Source organism: Ovis canadensis, chromosome 12 (assembly GCF_042477335.2).
Source record: "Ovis canadensis isolate MfBH-ARS-UI-01 breed Bighorn chromosome 12, ARS-UI_OviCan_v2, whole genome shotgun sequence".
Lineage (NCBI taxonomy): Eukaryota > Metazoa > Chordata > Mammalia > Artiodactyla > Bovidae > Ovis > Ovis canadensis.
The window spans coordinates 91,716,998-91,736,852 of record NC_091256.1 but is presented as its reverse complement, the minus strand read 5'-3'; the positions used below and the strand labels follow the sequence as shown (position 1 = coordinate 91,736,852).

The window sequence follows — 19,855 nt, the reverse complement described above, 5'->3', positions numbered from 1 at the left end:
TCAGGACACTGGCTTTAATGCGGGGTGGAGTGCGGGGGGGGCGGGGGGGGTGGCGTGACGCCTGGGGGCAACAGGCACAGGGGGCCCGAGACCCGCAGGCACCCACCCGCCAGGCGAGGTCTTCACCCCAACCCTGCCAGGGTCGCTCAGCAGGCAGGGAGCCGCGGCGCGGGGCGGGACGGCGGCGAGCAGGGCTGGAGGGCGGGGCGGGCGGGGAGCCCGGAGCGCAGCGGGGCCAGCAGCCTGCAGAGATAGAGGAGCAGGGCCTTCAGCGCCAAGCTGGGCCTCAGCTGTCAGCCGGGCCGGAGCCCTCCCACACCCCCTGCCCCACGGGGTCCCCGCCCCGCCGGGCCGGGCGTCCCCTCCACGTCTGGCGAGTCATCCTCAGCGCCGAGCTCAACTGCACCTTCAGCCCCTGACTTGCTCTCCCAGCGTCTGCAACCCCACTGCACCCTCGAGGACTTCACCCCTCCAGGGGGCTTCTCCAGACGATGGGGCTGTGGACAGACCCTGCCTGTCACGTGTCCCCCGGCTCGCCCACGCAGGGTGCCACCTGGCCTGGCTCTGTGCCTTCTCCAGCATCTTCCTGGGAGAGTGGGCAGCCCTGTCTCTCTTGGATCACTGCGGGGCACTTTGCAGGAGGCAGTTAAAAGTGCTTGTACTTTTGGAAAGTCAGAGCCAGAGGGTCCTGGGGACCACTGACGCCCAGGTCCTAAGCTCTTACATCGGAGTCATCCAGGGGCTGCCCCGCCCCAGAGTCTGGGGCCCAGAGGGCCTGAGAGGGGCCAGGTCACCTGCACCCAAGGTGGTGCTGGGCGCACACCTGGGCAACCACGGAGCTGACACAGACCCGTGCAGGGGAGGGGCAAGGGCCCGAAGCAGGCGTGACGTGTCCAGACCACCTGGGACCAAACCGAGCCCAGCTCAGGGCGCTCTCCTCAAGGCCCAGCCCGGGGGCACCACCCTGGAGTCCCTGCTGCCCTGGGGGCGGGGCCAGGAGCAGGGGGCTGGCCCTGGGGCGGGGCCAGGAGCAGGGGGCTGGCCCTGGGGCGGGGCCAGGAGCAGGGGGCTGGCCCTGGGGGCGGGGCCGGGAGCAGGGGGCTGGCCCTGGGGGCGGGGCCGGGAGCAGGGGGCTGGCCCTGGGGGCGGGGCCGGGAGCAGGGGGCTGGCCCTGGGGCGGGGCCAGGAGCAGGGGGCTGGCCCTGGGGGCGGGGCCAGGAGCAGGGGCTGGCCCTGGGGGCGGGGCCAGGAGCAGGGGGCTGGCCCTGGGGCGGGGCCGGGTGTAGGGGGCTGGCCCTGGGGGCGGGGCCGGGAGCAAGGGGCTGGCCCTGGAGGCGGGGCCGGGTGCAGGGGGCTGGCCCTCCGTACCTCTACTGGGTGGTCGGGGACTTGGCGGCATCGAACATCTTCTTGCGGCCCTCCATGCCAGACATGGCCTCCACGTTCTTCCTCCAGTCGCCCACCTCCACGGGCCGTTCCTGCGAGGGCCACACACGGAGACTGAGCGCCAGCCCGCCGGGCGCAAGAGAGACTGGGCGATGGGCAGTCAGCCTGTCCTAGAAGGCGGGGCAGCCCCAGCCCTCCTTCCCCCAGAACAGGGCGGGGAGCCCCCCCCCCGCCCGTCCCCAGTCTCCCAGGGGTTCTGGAATGTTCTGCCAGCGGGCGGGGCCCCCCCAGGGGCTGCAGGGCCGGCGGCGTTGGTGCGGGCGGGGCTTACCTTCTCTGTGTCCTCCTTCTTCACGGACTTGAGGTTGGCGCGCAGGTCCATGGACACCTTGTGCTTGGAGCCCAGCAGGGCGCGCAGCATGGCGTCCGCGGAGACGCGCACGCGCCGCAGCGGGGGGCGCTTGAACTTCCCGCGCAGGTCCAGCACCTTGAGCTTCAGGTCTTTGATCTGCAGGGAGCAGGTGGCTCAGGGCTCCGGCCGGGCCCCAGGGACGCCCGTGACCACCACCACCTCGTGGACAGACACCTGTGTTCCATCCGATGTTGCTGGCACAGGGGTGGGTGGATCTCGGACGGGGAACAGACGGATGTGTCGTTTGGAAGCCCCATTTGGAGTGTGGGGCAGGGGGAGGGGCACGTCCTCCTATTCCCGCTTCTAACAAGTCCCTCCCGGTGAGCCTTCAGAGCAGGCCACTGAGGGCAGGGCCACGCCCCAGGGTGTTTCCAGAGTGCAGCCTCGGGAGGGAATTCTGGGGAGATCCATGACCCGCAGACTAGCGGTCCTCCTCCGGTCCCTCCCCATGGCCCTCTGCGTGGACAGGTTCCCACAGGCTGCCCACCCCAGGCGCAGGAGCCCTGCCTCTGCATCCCACCCACCCCCCTGGAGCTGACGCCCCCACGCCCCACGCTGAAGGAGCCCTGAGAGCCAGAGTTGGGGTCAGGGACAGGCTGTCCCAGGCCTGCTGCTGCGTGACCCGGGCCGAGGTTCCCAGCCTCGCTGAACCTCAGGGCCCTCATCTGTCAGGTGCGGATAAAAGCACCGCTTGGTGCACAGGCGCGCAGGGTGATCGCAGGCGCAGTGCACAGGAAGGCGTGCCCCGGGGAGCTGTCATCGCCAGGCTGTGAGGATGCGTGTGGGTGAGCAAACGGGGGCTGCTCTCCCACCGCGGAGCCCGCCTGGTGGGCTGGAGGAAGTCGTGCCTGTCATCAGTGAGACCGTCCTCCCCCGCCACCTCCAGGGCTGGGCCAAGCGCCATCTCCAGAGTCTGCAGTGGGAGGTGGACCCGGCCCACACCTGCCCGTCAGAGGCCCCCTCCCTCCCCAGCGGCCCCTCCCTCCCCGCCGCTCACCTCCCTCCCAGCGGCCCCGCCCTCCAAGCGGCCCCGCCCTCCCAGCGGCCCCGCCCTCCCCGCCGCTCACCTCCCTGGTGTTGTGCAGGCACTTGGCCTCGATGTCGTAGCGCTCCTCGTCCACCACCTCCACTTTGGCATGCAGGTCACGGCACAGGTCCTGGGGAAGCAGGGAGTCGGGAGGGGAGACTAGGAGAACTCAGCCTTCGAACCTTTTCCTGCCCCTCAGCCTGGGGCCCTTGGCCACCTCCCACCCTCAAGGAGACCTGAAGGGGCTGTTGGACCCCGCACTCTGAATGGAAGCCCTTTGTTTTCCTTTCTGAATGTACTTGTTATCGCCAGAAAGTTTTCTTATGATAAAAAGAATATGTTAGTTGTAAAATTTTGAAAACTGTATTAACCAAAAATAATAAAGTAAGAATATTTAATGAGAAAAAATAAAGTAAGAATACTGCCACCAACTGGAGGGAACCATGGATGACACCCTGATTCACAGATTGCTGTTCACTCGCTAAGTCATGTCTGCTTCTGACCCCGTGGACCGTAGCCTGCCAGACTCCTCTGTCCATGGGATTTCCCAGGCAAGGATGCTGGAGTGGGTTGCCACTTCCTTCTCCAGGGGATCTTCCTGACCCAGGGATCGAACCCACATCTCTTGAGTCTCCTTCATCAGCAGGCGGATTCTCCACCACTGCACCACCTGGAAGCCTTGGTTTACCGATGGTCCCTGGTCTAAGGATGGTCCAACTTATGACGGTGGTGGTGAGGCACTGATGCACATTCAGCAGAAACCATCCTTGGAAGTCTGGATTTTCACCTTCCTCAGGATGACATGCGGTGCCAGGCAGGGCAGCCCCATGCTCACGCAGGGAACCATCAACACACTCAGAGCCATTCGTACCAGACAACCACTTCTCATCTTCAGTGAATAACAGGATATGTTCAACTCTCCATCATTATATAGGCTTCCTGTTGGCCGATTTCACCCACCTGTGGGCTGTGTGAGTGCCCTGCACGTGTTAAACTGCGCCAGGCAAGCTGTGATGTGCGGTGGGTGAGGTGTCGACCACTCACATTCACACTCGGATATCTCACCTGACAGTGGTTTATCAGTCCACGGCCTAGTCAAAGGAGATCTGTTTCCTTCCAGCCCCTTTGCTCTGCAGTCACTGATATCTACCCTCTTATCAATGTTAGGAAAACTTTAAAGCCGTCTGCAGGGGAAGCCAGGCAAGGCTGGAGAAGGGGCCTCCCCACCGTGCTGCCCACCTGCCTGCTGGGCTCCTTAGGCTGGCCTGCGCCCCCTCCCCGTCACCTGTCGGGGCCCCTCTCCCCCTGTGCCCACCCCCCACCACCCCCTGTGCCCACCCCCCACCACCCCCCGTCCCCACCCCCCACCACCCCCGTGCCCACCCTGCCCACCCCCACCCCCACCCCCACCCCCCACCCTCACGCCGTCGCCCACACGATGTCACCTGCTCACCTCCACCCTCACGCCGTCACACCCCCACCCCCCACCCCCATGCCGTCGCCCGCTCGCCCCCACCTGCAGGGCGCTGAGCGACAGCCCGCGGGTCTGCAGCGCGGGGACGCGCTCCGCCAGGTAGCGCTTCTTCTCAGCCTCGCGCTCCTCGAGCTCCTGATCCCAGCACTCCTTGGCTCTGGCCAGCATCAGGCTCTGCGCAAGGCGGGGCCGAGCCGGATGAGCATCCAGGCCCCCGCACGGGAAGGCGGGCCCGAGCTGGGCCGGCCCTGGCCCCGCCCCTGAGGAGGCACGTGTGCACAAGGCGGCCGTACCTGCCAGGCATGTGTGCACCACGTGAGACCAGACCCTGGGACCCATCTGACCGCGTGGGCGCTTGGCCCCCCCCCCCCCCCCGGGCCTGACTGCCCTTCCGCCTTCCTCTTATCATTTCCCATCCTTGTGGGACCCAGAGCCCCTGAGAGAGAAACACTTAGCAAAACAGAGGCAACCCTTTGTCCCCACGAGGGGTCCGGCCTCCCCCCAGGCCCCGAACTCAGGCTCTGGGCTCAGCCGGCCCCCTCCGCTGAGCCTCCATTCCTCCGCCATCTCCCCTTCCCCCGCCACCCCAGTCTCAAAGGAGCCCTGCACCCCTCTACCTCCCCAGCTGTCTCCCCCAGGGCCGGGAAACCGCTCACCTTCAGCAGGAGTTTGCGGGAGGCAGTGATCTTGGGTTTTCTCTGAGAAGGAGGAGGAGGAGAGACAGCTGAGGCAGAGGGTTAGAACCAGAAATCTGGTCCAGCACTGCCCGATCACCCTCAGCACCCAGAACCCCTGCCTCAGGGTCCCTTAAGTGCCCATCTGTGATTTAACCCCTCAGATTCAGAGACTCGGCTCCCTGATCAATGCGCTGGATCCTGCAATACGCCGTGCGGGCCCTGGGGTCTGCGCACCCCTCCCTCATCCATGAATCAGGGGACTGAGACACCCCCGCCCCAGGCCGGCAGAGGGACTGTAGACAGAGTGAGGTTTGGACAACCACAGGCCCCGGGGAGCAAGGGCAGCCCGCATCTCTGGGGGCAACTCCACCTCACTTCAAAGAAACAAGCTGTGAGTTCCTCAGTGAAGAAGCTCACCACTTCAGTCGTCAAACTTGGCTGACGTCAACACTATCCACATAATCGCTCTCAGAAAACAATATTTTCTCCCCTTATTAAAAATCTTTGCCGTCTCTTGCTGACTAGACACTTCCTAACAGGTCTCAGCCCTGTAGGTGCATTCTCCAGGGAAGCAAAGGGGCCACTTCACCCCTGAGTCCCAGGTCTCCTGCCCCCTCTGGACACAGGTGGTCATGAACCCCACCCCAGCCAGCAGCTACTGGGCTGACCCCAGACCACAGCTTGGTTTGCTATTCCTGTGTGTGAAGTGGAAGTGATGGGCCGTGAGCAGTCCCCAGGGGAGCAAATGAATGGGCTTTGGAGCCTGGAGCAAGCTTCTAATCCACCGTTCAGTGTGGTCTGTCTCCTCCTCTGGGAAAGCCTGGGGTCTGACTGGGGTCCAGTCAGTGTGGTTGCCAGGGGTGGAATGTGGCTAAGGTCATCGCCAGCCTAAGCAGTGCTGTCTCCCCACCACGTGGGGGGCTTGGGGCCACCTTGCACTCCCCACAGATTCACACCCATACAAGCCTCAGAGACACTCAGAGATTCCCACAGCTGCTGAAAGCCAGGCTTTCTGATTCTCACTGAGAACCTCTGCCCAGCGTCCATCCATTGTTGCTGATTTCTGTCGGCCAGCCCTGGGTCCACAGCTGCCCACTGCAGTGCCCACCTTGGCTGAACAGAGCCTGTGTCCTTAGCAACCTGAACAGACCAGGACCACCGCGGAGGCGGGGCAAACACCTGAGAGGTGGGGCAAGGACCCTGGCTCATCCCTCAACATCCCATTGTGGGGGGTTGGGTGGGGGGCGGTGTCGGTGGGGTGTCCGAGGAGGATCTCCTCCCACCCTGCAAGTGTGGCTTTGCCCAGGACCTGCTTTGCAGGGACAGGATGGCCCGCCAGGGCTGGAGCACTCTCAGACCCAGAGAGGCAGAACTGCTGGGTGGTCAGCGTGGGTGCCGTCACACTGGTCCCAACCTCAGGACCACCTTCAGGGAGGGGCGTCATGCACAGGGCCCACCGCCGCGCCCCCCCACCCCCCGCCCTGCCCAGACCTTGAGGAGCCCCACATCCAGGGGGTTTGCTCAGCCACTGGACACCCCTTCCCCAGGCCTTGACCCAAGCCCTCTCCTCTCCCCAAATGTCCACCCAGCACCCCAGCACCCAACTGAAGACTCAACCAGGGCGAAGATACCCAGGGTCTCACTCACCTCGCTGCGGGCGTCCGTCACAGGAAGGCCAGGGGCAGAGAGGGGAAGAAAACAGAGTAAGTGTGGACAGTGCTCAGCTTCCGGTGGGGAGAACAACAGGGACGGGGGACGGGGCCATAGGGATGGGGTGCGGGGCCATAGGGACAGGTTGGGACAGGGCCACGGGGATGGGGGGCAGGGCCACGGGGACGGGGGCAGGGCCACGGGGATGGGGGGCAGGACCACGCAGACAGGCTGGGACAGGGCCACGGGGACGGGGCCCAGAGAGAATGCAGACAACACACAGAGGGGCCACTCCAAGGAGGAAAAGCCACAGGCTCCATGGGCTGCTGGAGCCCCTCGCTGGGAAACACCAGTCATCTTATGGTGGGGAGGATGGGGTCCTCAAGGGGGCCCGGGCTGTGAAAGCTTCTGTCCTGGGTGCTCGGACGGAAGCTCGGCCAGAACCTCCCCAAGCTTTGTTCACCTACTTGGTGATACTGTCACAGCTTGTGGTCCACCCATTTCACCAGCACAGACAGACTCTGAGGGGCAGGCCATCGGGGAGGAGTTCTGCTTAAACCCTGGGAGCACCTGTGGGGCCCTGGGGACCCCAGCGTGCAGCACTGTCCCTGTTTTAGGGTCTGGCCTCGCGGGGAGCTGCTTCAGGCACTGAACAGGTGATCTGAAGTCTGCGGCAAACGGACACACCTTCTTGGACCCCGGGAAGGGGCAGGGGACTACTTACACTTCCGGCATGGTGACGGGCGGTTGGCACCTGGGGCAGAAGGAACCGCTGATGAGTGAGACACACCAGCCCTGCCCCACCCGCACTGGCTGGGCCTGGGGCTGCATCAGCCGCCCAGCCTGGGAGAGAGGGTCCACAGCAGGAAAAGACATACGGCCCCCCAGTGAGTCAGGAGGCGGCACACACTTGTCCGTTCACTCTTTTTGTCTACCCATTTCCTCCTTCATACAAGGGGGACAGAAATCTCATGAAGGCAAATAAGTAACAGAGGAACCAAAAGCGGTTCTGCTGGGCCGGTGTGTAGGGCCAGGATCTGCAAACTGCAGCCCGCAGGTCAGGAACGGCCTGTTTTTGCTCGAAACATTGTGAAACAAAGAATCTGTGACAGACCTGTGTGTAACGAGCAAGCTCAGCTCAGTCCGGTCGCTCAGTCGTGTCTCTTTGCGACCCCATGAATCGCAGTACGCCAAAGCCTAAAGCATTCCCTATCTGCTCCTTTCCAGAAAGGCTAGCTGAGGCCTGTGGGGACCGGAATGGCATCCACAGAAGAGGTGTTTGGAGGGCGTTCACTTGGGGGCCTTGGATGACAGGGTGAGACAGACCGCGCTGCGGGCAGCAGGTTGTCATGGATGGCTCAGAGAGGGAGGGTCTGCGAGAGCAACCACAGAGAACCAGAAGCTGCTGCCTGGCACACCTCCAGGGGGCGCCATTCACTTGGACAGCGATGCACCCAGGGCAGGGCTGTGGGGTGCACTACAGGGAGAGGGGCTCTGGTCAGGAGGAAGGGCAAGCCCTGTGTCCAACTCTGGTTTCACCCCGAGCCTCTGCAGGGCCGTTTTCCTCTGCAAAATCAGGAATCAAAGAAGTTATTTTCCACTTAAAGTTTAGTTCTTGAACCCATTGTTCAAGCTAAATCACCAGACCAGCCAGCCCTGGTTGGAGGGCGGCGGTTAGCCCAGGATCCCCATTCTCCTCGGTGGGGTCCTCTGCCTATGGAGCACAGTTTGAAGCCCCCTGACCAGTGATCCTGGGACCTCTTTTAGCCTGACAGTCTGGGGCCCAGATCAAGGAAGGGGTCCTTGAGCCATAGAAGGGGCATGTTCCTAAGGGCTGACCACACTCGGGGCCAGCCTGAACAGACAGCATTCAGTGCAGGGGGTGGACACTGGGCAAAAGATTCAGGGACAACGGGTGGGGGCAGGTGCGCAGAGCAGGTCAGGAGTCCTGAGCAGAGTTGGAGGGGGGAGCGTGGGGGGAGGGGGGCTGCGCACAGGGTCGGGAGTTTGGATTCGGTCCAGGTGCTGGAGTGGGTGGGGGCGTGCAGCAGCCACGGCACCTCCTCCAGAGCCGTCTCCACCTCTGCCTCAGTCCTCCCTGCTCCCCGTGCCCATGACGCCCAAGTGAGGGCAGCCCCCGCGCCAGCTCCCCCATCAGAAAGTCTGTGGGCCCCCCTGCCGCTGGGTTGCAGGAATGTGACCCGAAGCCTCAGCTGTCACCTTGGGGCACAGAGGGGAGCGGAACAATCCTCACATTCCCGAGATGCTTGGCTGAAGTTAGATTTTATCGCCAGCTGTTTATTCTGGGGCCTCTGAGGAGGTCCTGGGGAGAGCACCCGCTCCGTCCGTCACAGCCCCTGTCGAGCAGCCCTGGGGGCACAGAGCCCCCTGAGGTGGACGCATTGCCCTCGGGCTGTGCCCACACCTCCCAGGGGACCCACTGCCTGCCCAGCCAGTGCCGGACCCCTGCCAAGCTGCAGCCTACCCCCCGCCTGCCTACTGACAAATGCCAGGCCAAGGGAGCTCTGCGCTGCTCTACACCCGCGACCGGGACCCATTGACAGGTCCCCTGGAAAACAAGGGGGACCAGCGATAAGGACTGCGGAGGAGGCAGCTCCGCGGTGGGAGGCACATGCCCGGCCCCCACGGCGCGGGGAGATAAGGACAGCAGGAGCCGAGGCTGAGGCCGCATGTCTGTGGGCGTGAGGCGTGTGAGTTGCATGTGTGTGGCTGTGTGCGTGGGGAAAGGACAGATCACTCCCCTCGGGCTCATGTTTGCCTCCCCGACCCCACCACCACCCGGCCCCCCCACCCTTGGACCCCAGCTCAAGGGCACCGCAGGCCTCCAGACCCCCAGCAAGGCTTGTGCAGCCCCCAGCGCTGAGCAGGAAAATCTGCCCTCGGGGCCAGGGGTAGGCTCCCAGCCAGCGGGCTTCACGCCCCGCACCCGTTAGAGAGCCCACCCAGGTTCCAGTCCCCATGCGCCCCCCAACACCGCCCCCGGAGGCCCAGCCCCGACCCCGCCACCTTCGCTGTCTGCCCTGGAGCCCCGAGGAAGGCTGGCACTCTGCCTGCTCCTGCTGCGTCCACCATGCAGACAGCACAAAGACCAAGAACAAAGAGGTGGAAGGTCTCCCTGGTCCGCGGTGGGGGAGGGGAGGGGGTGCGGCTTTCCAGCGCCTGGGTCCTGCCCCCTCACCACAGCTTCTGCTCCGTCTCCCACCCCGGTGCTGCCTCTGCCCTCGCCCCAAGCTCTCCATCTGCGCCTCTGGCCCCGGAGCACTCTGCTCCCTCCTGGGGCCACAGACGGTGCGGCCGCGTGGAAACTAGTCCTGAAGGCTCTCCTTGGGGCTCCTGGGGGCCCAGAAAGTCCAGCTCATGGCTCCCAACCTAGACAGGCTGGAGGCTGTCCCTGCAGAGCCATCTCGGGCCGTCCACAGATAGCCCAGCTGCACAGGCGGGAGCCACCCTCCTCGACGTCCAGGCCCCGGCCTACTCCAAGTCTGAAGCCCTAGCACTGCGGCCCAGGCGGGGGACACTCACCTTCCTTGGTCTCCGGGGGTGAGGCTGGCCTCGGCTCGTGGCTGACTGCAGACTGTGGGGCAGAGCAGAGGGCAGGCTATGAAAGCTGCGGCCCGCAGCCACTGGCCGGTAAAAATAGAACAGACCCGCGCCCCTCCCCTGCCTGCTCCCCCTGCCCACCGCACACGGCCTCATGGACGGGCCATGGCAGCTCCCAGCAGCCAGCGAGCTCCAAGACGCTCACGTGCCAGCTCAGGAGCACGCAGAGCCCGGGCACACAGTACCACACCCAGGAGATGGGAGCCCCAGAAAGGGGGGGCCCACAGACCAGAGGGGCTCCAAGCAGGAGTGGGGCTCTGGGAAGCTGTCTCACCGGCCCCGCACCCCTTGCAGGGACGTGTGGGAACCAGGCCCCAGACTGGGCTCCAGGAGGGACAGAGGCTTGCCGTCTGGGCGCCGCCTCAGACTCTGGTTAGCACCCCAGGGAGGCGCCGGACCCTAGGGCTTGGGTCACCAGTGCTGGGGATGCACTGAGGGGTCTGGGCCCGGGCTGACCCTTGGGCTGGTGGACGCTCCACACCCTCTCCTGGCAGATTTCCCAGACAGCTCCCCACATCCGAGCCTGGAACTTGGTCGTGCTAAACCCCCCCTCCCCCGCCCCCAGCCCCCGGCTCCAGCCCCATGCCAGCAGCATGGGGGAGGGGGGTGTGCACCTGTTTACTGACTATTTTTAGAATGATGGATGAACACCTAATACCCACCCGCCGGTCAGAGGAAGACAATGCCTGCTATGTTAATCCAGTGGCTATTATTGTTGGTCATCTCATGGGCCAGGAGTCCAGGCCGGGGCAAAACAAGCAGGACGCTGACCCTCTCGGAGACCAGGCGAGGCCGTGCCAGCAGCAGGAGGGTGGGAACAGAGCAGGTGGGCCAGAGTGTTCTCAGGGACATCCCCAAGGGCCACAGGGGGTACAGAGCCCGCCCTCTCAAGCCAGCAGAAGTGGCTCTGATTTGGCTTTTGTCGGGTCGCCTTCGGGAAGCCTCCATGCGAGAAGGCTGCCAGGGAGAGAGGCCGGGGTCTGGGAGGTTATGTGGGGTCAGGGTTCCAGGCGGAGTGGCCTGGGTGGAAAACAAAGGCAGGCCCTGCCAAGGAGTGGCTGGGGTCAGAGAAGGAATCTGGGAACTGGGGGCGAGCTTATCACCTGGGTCTATCATGTTTATAACTTTTGCAATAACTTTCATACAAAACCTTGACATGGGCAAAGACAAAATGAATTGTCTGCTTGGATGACCCTGCTTTCTGAAAAGGAAAAACAAAGAGAACAGGCTGACAAATAGAACGAAAACAGTCCAAGCAACCTGAAAGGCCAGCGGCCAGGCAACCTCAGAAAGCGTGCTGCCCGTGATCCGCTCCGTGGATCCTCCCCTGCGGTGCCTCGGGGAGCTTGACTCATCCACAGGCTTCACGCGGACCCCTGTCCCGGGCTCCAGAGTCCCACGCCCACCCACACCTGTCACCCTACCAGCCTGCAGCGTCCTCAGCCCCACTGCCCACACAGTGCTGCGGGGCTCTGCCGAGGCCTCCTCTCTGCTCCCCATTGGTGCCTCTGCAGCCTGTCTCCTGCCCTTGCTCAGAGTTATCCTGAAAAAGTCCCCTCTTCTCAGGGCTCATCCACCCGGGCCAAGAGCCCCACCGCCCCCGAAGCCCACACCCCTCCTACCGACAGCACAGCTGTCCTGAGGCCGTGAGCCTGTGAGGCTCTGGTGCAGACACGCCCCTGGCTGGGGAGGACCCTCCACAGTCAGTCAGGACCGGTGCCCTCAGCCCGGGAGAGGTGCGGACGGATTCCCTGTGTTGGCTACTCAAGGCCCCTCCCCACCCCCTACTCCCCACCAACAGCGGCTGTACCAACAGGAATGGAAATATGCCACCTCGTCGGCCAAAGGGACTTTGAAAATGTGATCAACTAAGGGCTGAGTCAGGAAGATTCTCCTGAATCGTCCGTGGGGGCCCCACCCAATCTTGCGGTCCTTGGGAGCCAGAGGGTGAGCGGCAGCTCAGGGGAGGGGTGACAAGGAGGCAGCGGTCGGGGGCAGACCCCCGTGAGGACGGGACGCGCCTCCAGAGAGAGTTGCCCAGGATGCCCAGTGACGCTGAGGTGGGCTGTGGAGCTCTGGAAACGTAAGACGCTGGACTGTGCGGCTTTGGGAGCAGCAGGTAGGCCAGGCCCGTGGCTGGGGTTCAGGTGGCCCTGTGGCCCTTGGGACCACGTGGGTTTGGGGGCTCTGGGAGCACAGCTGGCCCAGGGGCCCCAGAGCACAGCGGGCACCCCCCACATCCCTGGCCAGAGCCCAGCCCCAGACAGGGGCGGTCCCGCTCCTCGTCCCTGGGCACGGACCCCAGGATAAGGTGCGGACCCCACAGTGGGCTGCCTGCCCTGCGGCCCCCTCTCAGCCTCCCCGCCTCCACACACTTGGCTCCTGGGACCACAGAGGCTGCTCGGAGGCCTTCTCTCACTCCATCCACCTTCGAGTATCAGAGGAGCATTGCCTCCCCCAGGAAGCCAGCTCTGACCACCCGGACTATGCTTAGAGCCTCCTCCAGGCTCCACAGCCCCATGCCTCCTTCTTTCCCTGCACATGACCTACAACATGGAGGTCATCTACCAACTCGTCCAGAGAAGACTGAGTGTCAGCCCCACGTCCTAAACTGGTCATACGCTCAGTGCCCGGCACAGTGCCTGACACGCAGTAGGTGCTTAATCAGTGCTCGTGGGGTCAATGAGTGGGCACGGTGCCTGACACGCAGTAGGTGCTTAATCAGCGCTCGTGGGGTCAATCAGTGGGCACGGTGCCTGACACGCAGTAGGTGCTTAATCAGCGCTCGTGGGGTCAATGAGTGGACACGGTGTCTGACACGCAGTAGGTGCTTAATCAGTGCTCGTGGGGTCAATGAGTGGGCACGGTGCCTGACACGCAGTAGGTGCTTAATCTGTGCTCATGGGGTCAATGAGTGGGCACGGTGCCTGACATGCAGTAGGTGCTTAATCAGTGCTCGTGGGGTCAATGAGTGGGCACGGTGCCTGACACGCAGTAGGTGCTTAATCAGTGCTCGTGGGGTCAATGAGTGGAAACAGTGCCCGACGCAGTAGGTGCTAATCAGCGCTAGTGGGGTCAATGATTGGGCATGGTGCCTGACACGCAGTAGGTGCTTAATCAGTGCTCGTGGGGTCAATGAGTGGAAACAGTGCCCGACGCAGTAGGTGCTAATCAGCGCTAGTGGGGTCAATGATTGGGCATGGTGCCTGACACGCAGTAGGTGCTTAATCTATGCTCATGGGGTCAATGGGTGGGCACAGTGCCTGACACACAGTAGGTGCTAATGAGTGCTTGTGGGGTCGATGCGTGGACAGACGCGAACACGGAGAGGAGCCCTCTGACAAGACAGTGCGGGAGATCAGCTCTGGGCTCAGGAGGTCCCGCAGGTCCCTGGGGAGCCCGCAGCCCCGGGCAGGGTCAGCTGGGAGCTGCTCACTTAAGCTCTGGCTCCTGAGCGTCTAGGCCGCAGCCGCACCCTCTCCCCGGGCGGGCAGTCCCGCCTCTCACTAACCTTGACACCTTGACACAGGGGTGAACTGCTGCCCCTCCAATGGAGCGCTCAGGCAGGCAGGGAGGCAGCGGCGGGCCGCTGCGCCTTTGCTGACGTGACGCTGAGCTGCGCCGCCCTGCACCCCACACCCACACCGGGGCCAGGAGCACCAGCGGGACGTGGCGCCAAGGCAGACAGAGGGCCTGCCGGTGACCGGTGAGCACCTCCTCCCTGCCCACCAAGCCTCTATAACATGAATAAAATATTTTATGTTACAGAGGCTTATTATGTAAACCTATCTGGGCTTACATAAAAAAGCCGCATGGGCTTATTTGTATAATTATGACATACATTAATCAATATTCTTTTTTTCCATTTCCATTTCTAATATGGTAAATATTGGTAATCATGACCAACAAGCAAAAGGGTTTAGAGTCCTCCGTAAATCTCATAAAGGGCTCTTGAGACCCAAAAGTGTGAGAACCACTACTCTTTTAAAAAACTTTTTACTGGAATATAGGCAATGTACAGTGTAGTATTAGTTCCTGGTGCATAGGAAAGAGATCCATACGTATACATATATGCACCTATATATCCTTTTTTCACGCTGTCTTCCATTGTCGGTTGTTACAGAATGCTGAGCACGGCTCCCTGTGAGGCGCAGTAGGTCCTTGTTGGCTATCCATTTCACATACAGTGTCTGGGTATTTTAACCCCAAACTCCTCACTTATCCTCCCCCTCAGAACCATGTTCTGTTTTTAGTAGATTATTAATGCTATTATCTGGCTCATTTATTTTATCTATAAAATAAAGATTAAAAAAACAAAATGATCAATAAAAAGGTGAAGTATGTTTTTTAATCCTGTCAAGTAGCAGCCAGAAGCAGGAATAATCAAGAAATCATTTTTAAAGATGTTTTTTGACGTGGACCATTTTTAAAGTCTTTATTGTATTTTATACAACATAGCTTCTGTTTTATGTTTTGGTTTTTGGGCCACAGGCATTTGGGATCCCAGGTCTCCAACTAGGGATCGAGCTACAGCCCCTGCTTTGGAAGGCAAAGTCTTAAGCACTGGATCACCAGGGAAGGCTCAGGAAATTCTTTACTATCCAAGTTATTGATTGTGGACTGGCCATTGGTAATCTGGGAATTTTGTGGCTTTGTGGTTTCATAAAATGTCCTGAAATGACAAGTTAGATAGACTTGGAGAAGGAATCCCATGAAGCTGGGATTTTGTTTCAGATTTTGGGGTGAGAAAACTCTGCCCAAATTCTAACTCTTGGAGAGTGTGTGTGTGTGTGCCCCGTTCATGGCCCACAGACCAGTACCTGAGCGCCTTCTCTCCGTCCACCCAGCCCGCCCTGCTGCTAATACAGTCAGCCATCCTCAGTCCGGCCTGAACCCATTGCCTGGGAACCTTCCCTGCTGCACACACCAGTCCACCCAGGTGGGCTGGGCCCGTCTCAGCACTAGACCCAGAGAGGACAAGCGCAGCTCATCTGGGGGAAGTGCTTGCAACGCAGTCACCGTGACCCCCGTGCCGCTGCTTTGACAGCGGTTTATCTTCCTTAAAGTCGGGTCCCTGCGTCTGAAAGACCTCCTAAGGATCTAAGTGGTTAAGGGGTTCTTCACTTTGGGGGGTTTAGAACTTTCACCGAAAACTTTTGAAATCTGAAACTTGCACACACGTCATTTGGAAGACATCCCTTTCACATGCACACCGAGGCAGGAGGCTCCGTGACCCTCTGAACCCACTCCAGGACACGCAGGGGCTCTGAACCAGCGGCGCGCCCCAGGGACTCCTAGTCCCTCGCGGGGTGTGGGAGCCTGGCGCCTGGCTCCTCTCTGGGGTCGGGGTGACGCTGAGGAAGGGCTGCTGGGGAAGCCAGCAGCAGAGGGCGGTGCTGAGCAGGGCGGTGGGCGGGTCGCTTCCCGATGCCCAAGGAGAGAGAAGCGGAAAAGAATTCCTGCTGCTGCTACAATGAGGATGCTAAGATCCGGGAGCCCAGGGAACCACGGTATTTCAGAGCCTGTGACCAAATGGTGCTCATTCTCACCGACGCCTTCCCCCACGGACAGTCACCTCAGTAATTCAGGGGTCCACGAGAGACGCACACTCGCTGCAAACACCTGTCACCCTCTCTTACTTCGATACCCGTGAACGCGTCACGATTCAGACTAAAATCTAGACAGACGGGAAGGCTTCCCTTCCTGCTTCGTTGTTCACGTGAATATATTAAAAACTCCCCAAGCAATTGAAATAACGTGTGTGCTTTATGAAAGAACTAACGTGGCGTGATGAATCCCGAGAGGAAACTTGGCTTATTAGGAAATACAGAAAGGAATTCATCAGGCAACCAAGGAGAAAGGGCATTACAGACCCCAGGGTAATCTGAGCAGACACAGCCGCAGGAAATCTCGTGGGGCAGCTGGAACTGCGGGCAGTTTGCTCTCGCTAAAGTGTGGAGGAGGAGGCTGGGGCCAAGCAGGCGGCAGAGGCTGGCAGAGGCTGGAGGGAGACTACAGGTCACAAAACCTGGTGTGCACCATGTGCCAAGCAGCCCAGACTCAGCAGTCAGCAGAGGTCTGTCAAAGGGCTGCAACCCGGAGTAACAGAGGAAGCTGTGCGCTTGAGAAAGCTCATGCGTGCCGCAGGGTGAAAGCTGGACCCGAGGGTGGAAGAGCTGGAGGCCAGGGGGCCAGTTCAGAGGCAATCACAGTAACAGCAATAATGAATGCAGCAGAATGAGAGTGCGGCATAAAGCACACCCGCTGCAACGCGCTCAGCTGCTCAGTCACGCCCAGCTCTTCGTGAGCCCATGGGCTGTAGCCCACCAGGCTCCTCTGTCCATGGGATTTCCCAGGCAAGGGTACTGGAGTGGGGTGCCATTTCCTTCTCCAGGGGACCTTCCCGACCCAGGGGTCAAGCCTGGGTCTCCTGCTCTCCTGCCTCCTGCGCTGCAGGCGGTCTCTTTCACATCTGAGCCGCTTGAAGCAGCTCCTGGGGAGGGAGCAGCAGCGCGCGGAGCAGAGGAGAGTCCAGCTGGAGGGAGCACCCCTGTGTTGCGAGCTGTTTCATTTGGGGACCTTACTGAAGGTTGGGCTTCCCAGGTGGCTCAGTGGTAAGGAATCCACTTGCCAATGCAGGAAACCTGGGTTCGATCCCCGGGTCGAGAAAGTCCCCTGGAGGAGGAAATGGCAACCCACTCCAGTATGCTTGCTTGGAGAAGCCCATGGACAGAGGTGCCTGGCGGGCTACAGTCCCTGGGGCTGCAAAAGAGTCAGACATGCTTAGCGACTAAAACACAAGAAGCAGCTGAAGGTTGCAGCCCAGGAGACAGCCCCTCAGAGGGCACTGGAGGACTGCTCTGAAGAGGATGGGGAGGAGCCGGGATACAAAGGAACGCTTCTTGGGGGAAAAGACCCAAAACCCAGAAACTTGCAGTCGAACATCAGAAGGTTCCTTCTAATCAGAGAAACCAGAAAGATGTGAGCATCTTCGCGCATTGACGTCACTCCCGAGACATGCATCTCGGCTGGCTGAGGCCAGTGCCCTGGGCCCTGGGGGTGCCCCACAGGAGTGACCGCTGCAGCGGGCGCCAGCGAGAGGAGCACACTGTCACCGGTGCAGAGCTCAGCGGTCACGGCGCCTGGAGATGGGCCGGGTGAGGGGACAGCAGAGGGGCGGGGGAGCCCCAAGGGTCAGACGTGCAAAGGGGAGGGGGACGGAAATCAGAGGAAGAGAAAGAGATGGACGTGGGCAGGGTGAGGTCAGCAGGGGCCTGGAGGGCAGCAGTCGTGGACCTGCGTTCAGCCGAGAGCATGGGCAGCACACCGGGACCCGGGATGGAGCGAAGCTCACAGACGGAGGGCGACCCCCCACTTCTACTCCGGACACGCAGACAGCCAGCCTCAGATGGGCCCAGAAGGAGATGGGAACTCTGACCTGGGAAAGGCAGCCATCTCCAGGAAGCGCTGATGTCTGGGGGCTGCAGAGAGGCCGAGGGCCTCCAGCCCCAGCCACACCCTGAGCTCCTGACGGCCTTTGCATGCTTCCAGGTCCTATCTGTAAATGCACAGTGAGGACCACCAGATGTTGGGGGGAAGCTGAAAAACGGAATATTTCTGCCACACCAACAAACCAGGATGCCACATCGCCAGGGACTGCAGCCTCCGCAGACGGTGAGCTGGCGAGCCCTGAGGGACGCAGGGAGGGAGGAACACTGCTGACCAGCAGCCACCAGGCTGCAGCCACCCCACGGTGAGCCCGGAGGAAGCTCAGGATGCGAGGACACCGGGCACTGAACTTCCCCCGCAGTGCAGGGGACACGGTCTGCCCCTGGTCCGAGAGAAGCCCCCGAGCACCGCAGCTCCCAGGCCCAAGCTCCAGAGCCAGAGCGCCTCTCAACAAGCGAAGTCGCACAGTGAGGCGCCCTGCACAGAAACAGAGTAGCCCCTGACCTCCACAATGGGAGAGAGCCTGAGGGGGCAGGCAAAGGGGAGAGAGCCAGGCAAGGGGGATCAGGCACAGTCAAAACTAAATCAATAATTTTTTAATTTAAAAAATCCACAAGATACTGACCCCAGAAGGTGAGGTACATATCAAAGGAGTTTCCGTGAGCTCAGGCTCCTGCATCTTCCCACACGTAGAAAAGCTCTGCATTCCTTAACTTGGGATATCTGGTTTCTTTAATTAACAATAAACTTTTGATGTTCAGACTACCTGCCCTTTATTGCAAAACTCCCGTATAACCTGGCTCCTCCCCTCGCCTCCTCAGAGCAGTTTCTCAGAACTCTCTGAAGTGCTGTCTCCAGACCTGATTTTGCCCCAAAGGAAACTTAACTTGAAACTTTCATGTTGTGCAACTATTTTCCAACAACATGTACTGTGAAAGAGAACCAAGACAGCCAAAATAGCCTGGAGAAACACAAAACGCAAGGAGCAGAGCAAAGCTTCTAACCCTGACAGAGAGAGGAGACACCATGTCCATGAAGGTAGGGAGAAGAGAGAGGAGACACCGAGTCCATGAAGGTGGGGAGGAGAGAGGAGACACCGAGTCCATGAAGGTGGGGAGGAGAGAGGAGACACCGAGTCCATGAAGGTAGGGAGAAGAGAGAGGAGACACCAAGTCCATGAAGGTGGGGAGGAGAGAGGAGACGCCGTGTCCATGAAGGTGGGGAGGAGAGAGGAGACACCGAGTCCATGAAGGTGGGGAGGAGAGAGAGGAGACACCGAGTCCATGAAGGTGGGGAGGAGAGAGGAGACACCGAGTCCATGAAGGTGGGGAGGAGAGAGAGGAGATACCGTGTCCATGAAGCGGGGGAGAATGCTATAGAGAGAAGAAAAGGAACATTCTGAAAATAAAAAGAACTCTTCGAAATTAGCAATACAATAGCAACAACAAAGCATTCCACAGGACCGCTGGGGGGGAAGCTTGAAGAAATCTTCCACAAAGCACAGAGAGAATCTGCTCAGGGAAGATAAGAAAGTTAAAGGACCATGGGGGCCCAGCACGTCACACCTGGGGGCCCTGGCACCTCAGAGAGCCGACGAGTCACTGGTCAAAGACCCTGCGCGGTACCTCCCAGGACTCAAGCACCCAGCACCGAAACGCTGAGGACTCGGAGCCCAGCTCCAGAGAGAGCGCTGCTGCTTACTGCTTAGTTGCCGAGTCGTCTCTGACTCTTTAGCAGCCCCGTGGCCCAAACGAATCCAGGGAGAAAGGTGGTCACACGCAAAAACTTTAGCCTCAGGCTTCTCAGTAGCAATACCAGAAACCAGAATACAAGAGAAAATGTCTTCAAAACCCTGTGGGACAATGATTCCAACTAGAAAGACACAGATGCCCAGCCAAACTATCAGCTGACCATGAGGGTGGAGGAAGATTCATTTTTAATTGAAGGATAACTGCTTTACAGAATTTGGCTCTTTTCTGTCAAACCCCAACATGAATCAGCCATAGGTATACACATATCCCCTCCCCTTTGACCCTCCCTCCCGTCTCCCTCCCACCCCACCCCTCTAGGTTGATACAGAACCCCTGTTTGAGTCTCCTAAGCTGTACAGCAAATTCCCAGTGGCTATCTATCTTGCATATGGTACTGTAAGTTTCCAT

General features: G+C 60.7%; 1 protein-coding gene across 1 annotated transcript; it reads right to left on the bottom strand.

Annotated features, from left to right (window-relative positions):
- On the bottom strand, positions 1 to 7,380 carry TNNI1 (troponin I1, slow skeletal type). Its single transcript, XM_069545070.1, has 7 exons — positions 6,624 to 7,380; positions 4,956 to 4,997; positions 4,342 to 4,473; positions 2,866 to 2,955; positions 1,718 to 1,894; positions 1,369 to 1,478; positions 1 to 243 (listed from the first exon to the last, which is right to left on the bottom strand). Exons 1-6 carry the CDS (start codon positions 6,981 to 6,983, stop codon positions 1,371 to 1,373), a joined length of 909 nt encoding a protein of 302 aa, XP_069401171.1. The 5' UTR covers positions 6,984 to 7,380; the 3' UTR covers positions 1 to 243; positions 1,369 to 1,370.
- Positions 7,381 to 19,855: the final 12,475 nt, after the last annotated feature.

Coding starts and splice junctions, on each gene's coding strand:
- TNNI1 (XM_069545070.1), bottom strand. CDS start 6,983: ATGACTGGTGTTTCCCAGCGAGGGGCTCCAGCAGCCCATGGAGCCTGT. Junction 4,474..4,955: donor CCCGCAAACTCCTGCTGAAG/GTGAGCGGTTTC, acceptor CGCCTTGCGCAG/AGCCTGATGCTGGCCAGAGC. Junction 2,956..4,341: donor TGTCGCTCAGCGCCCTGCAG/GTGGGGGCGAGC, acceptor CTGCTTCCCCAG/GACCTGTGCCGTGACCTGCA.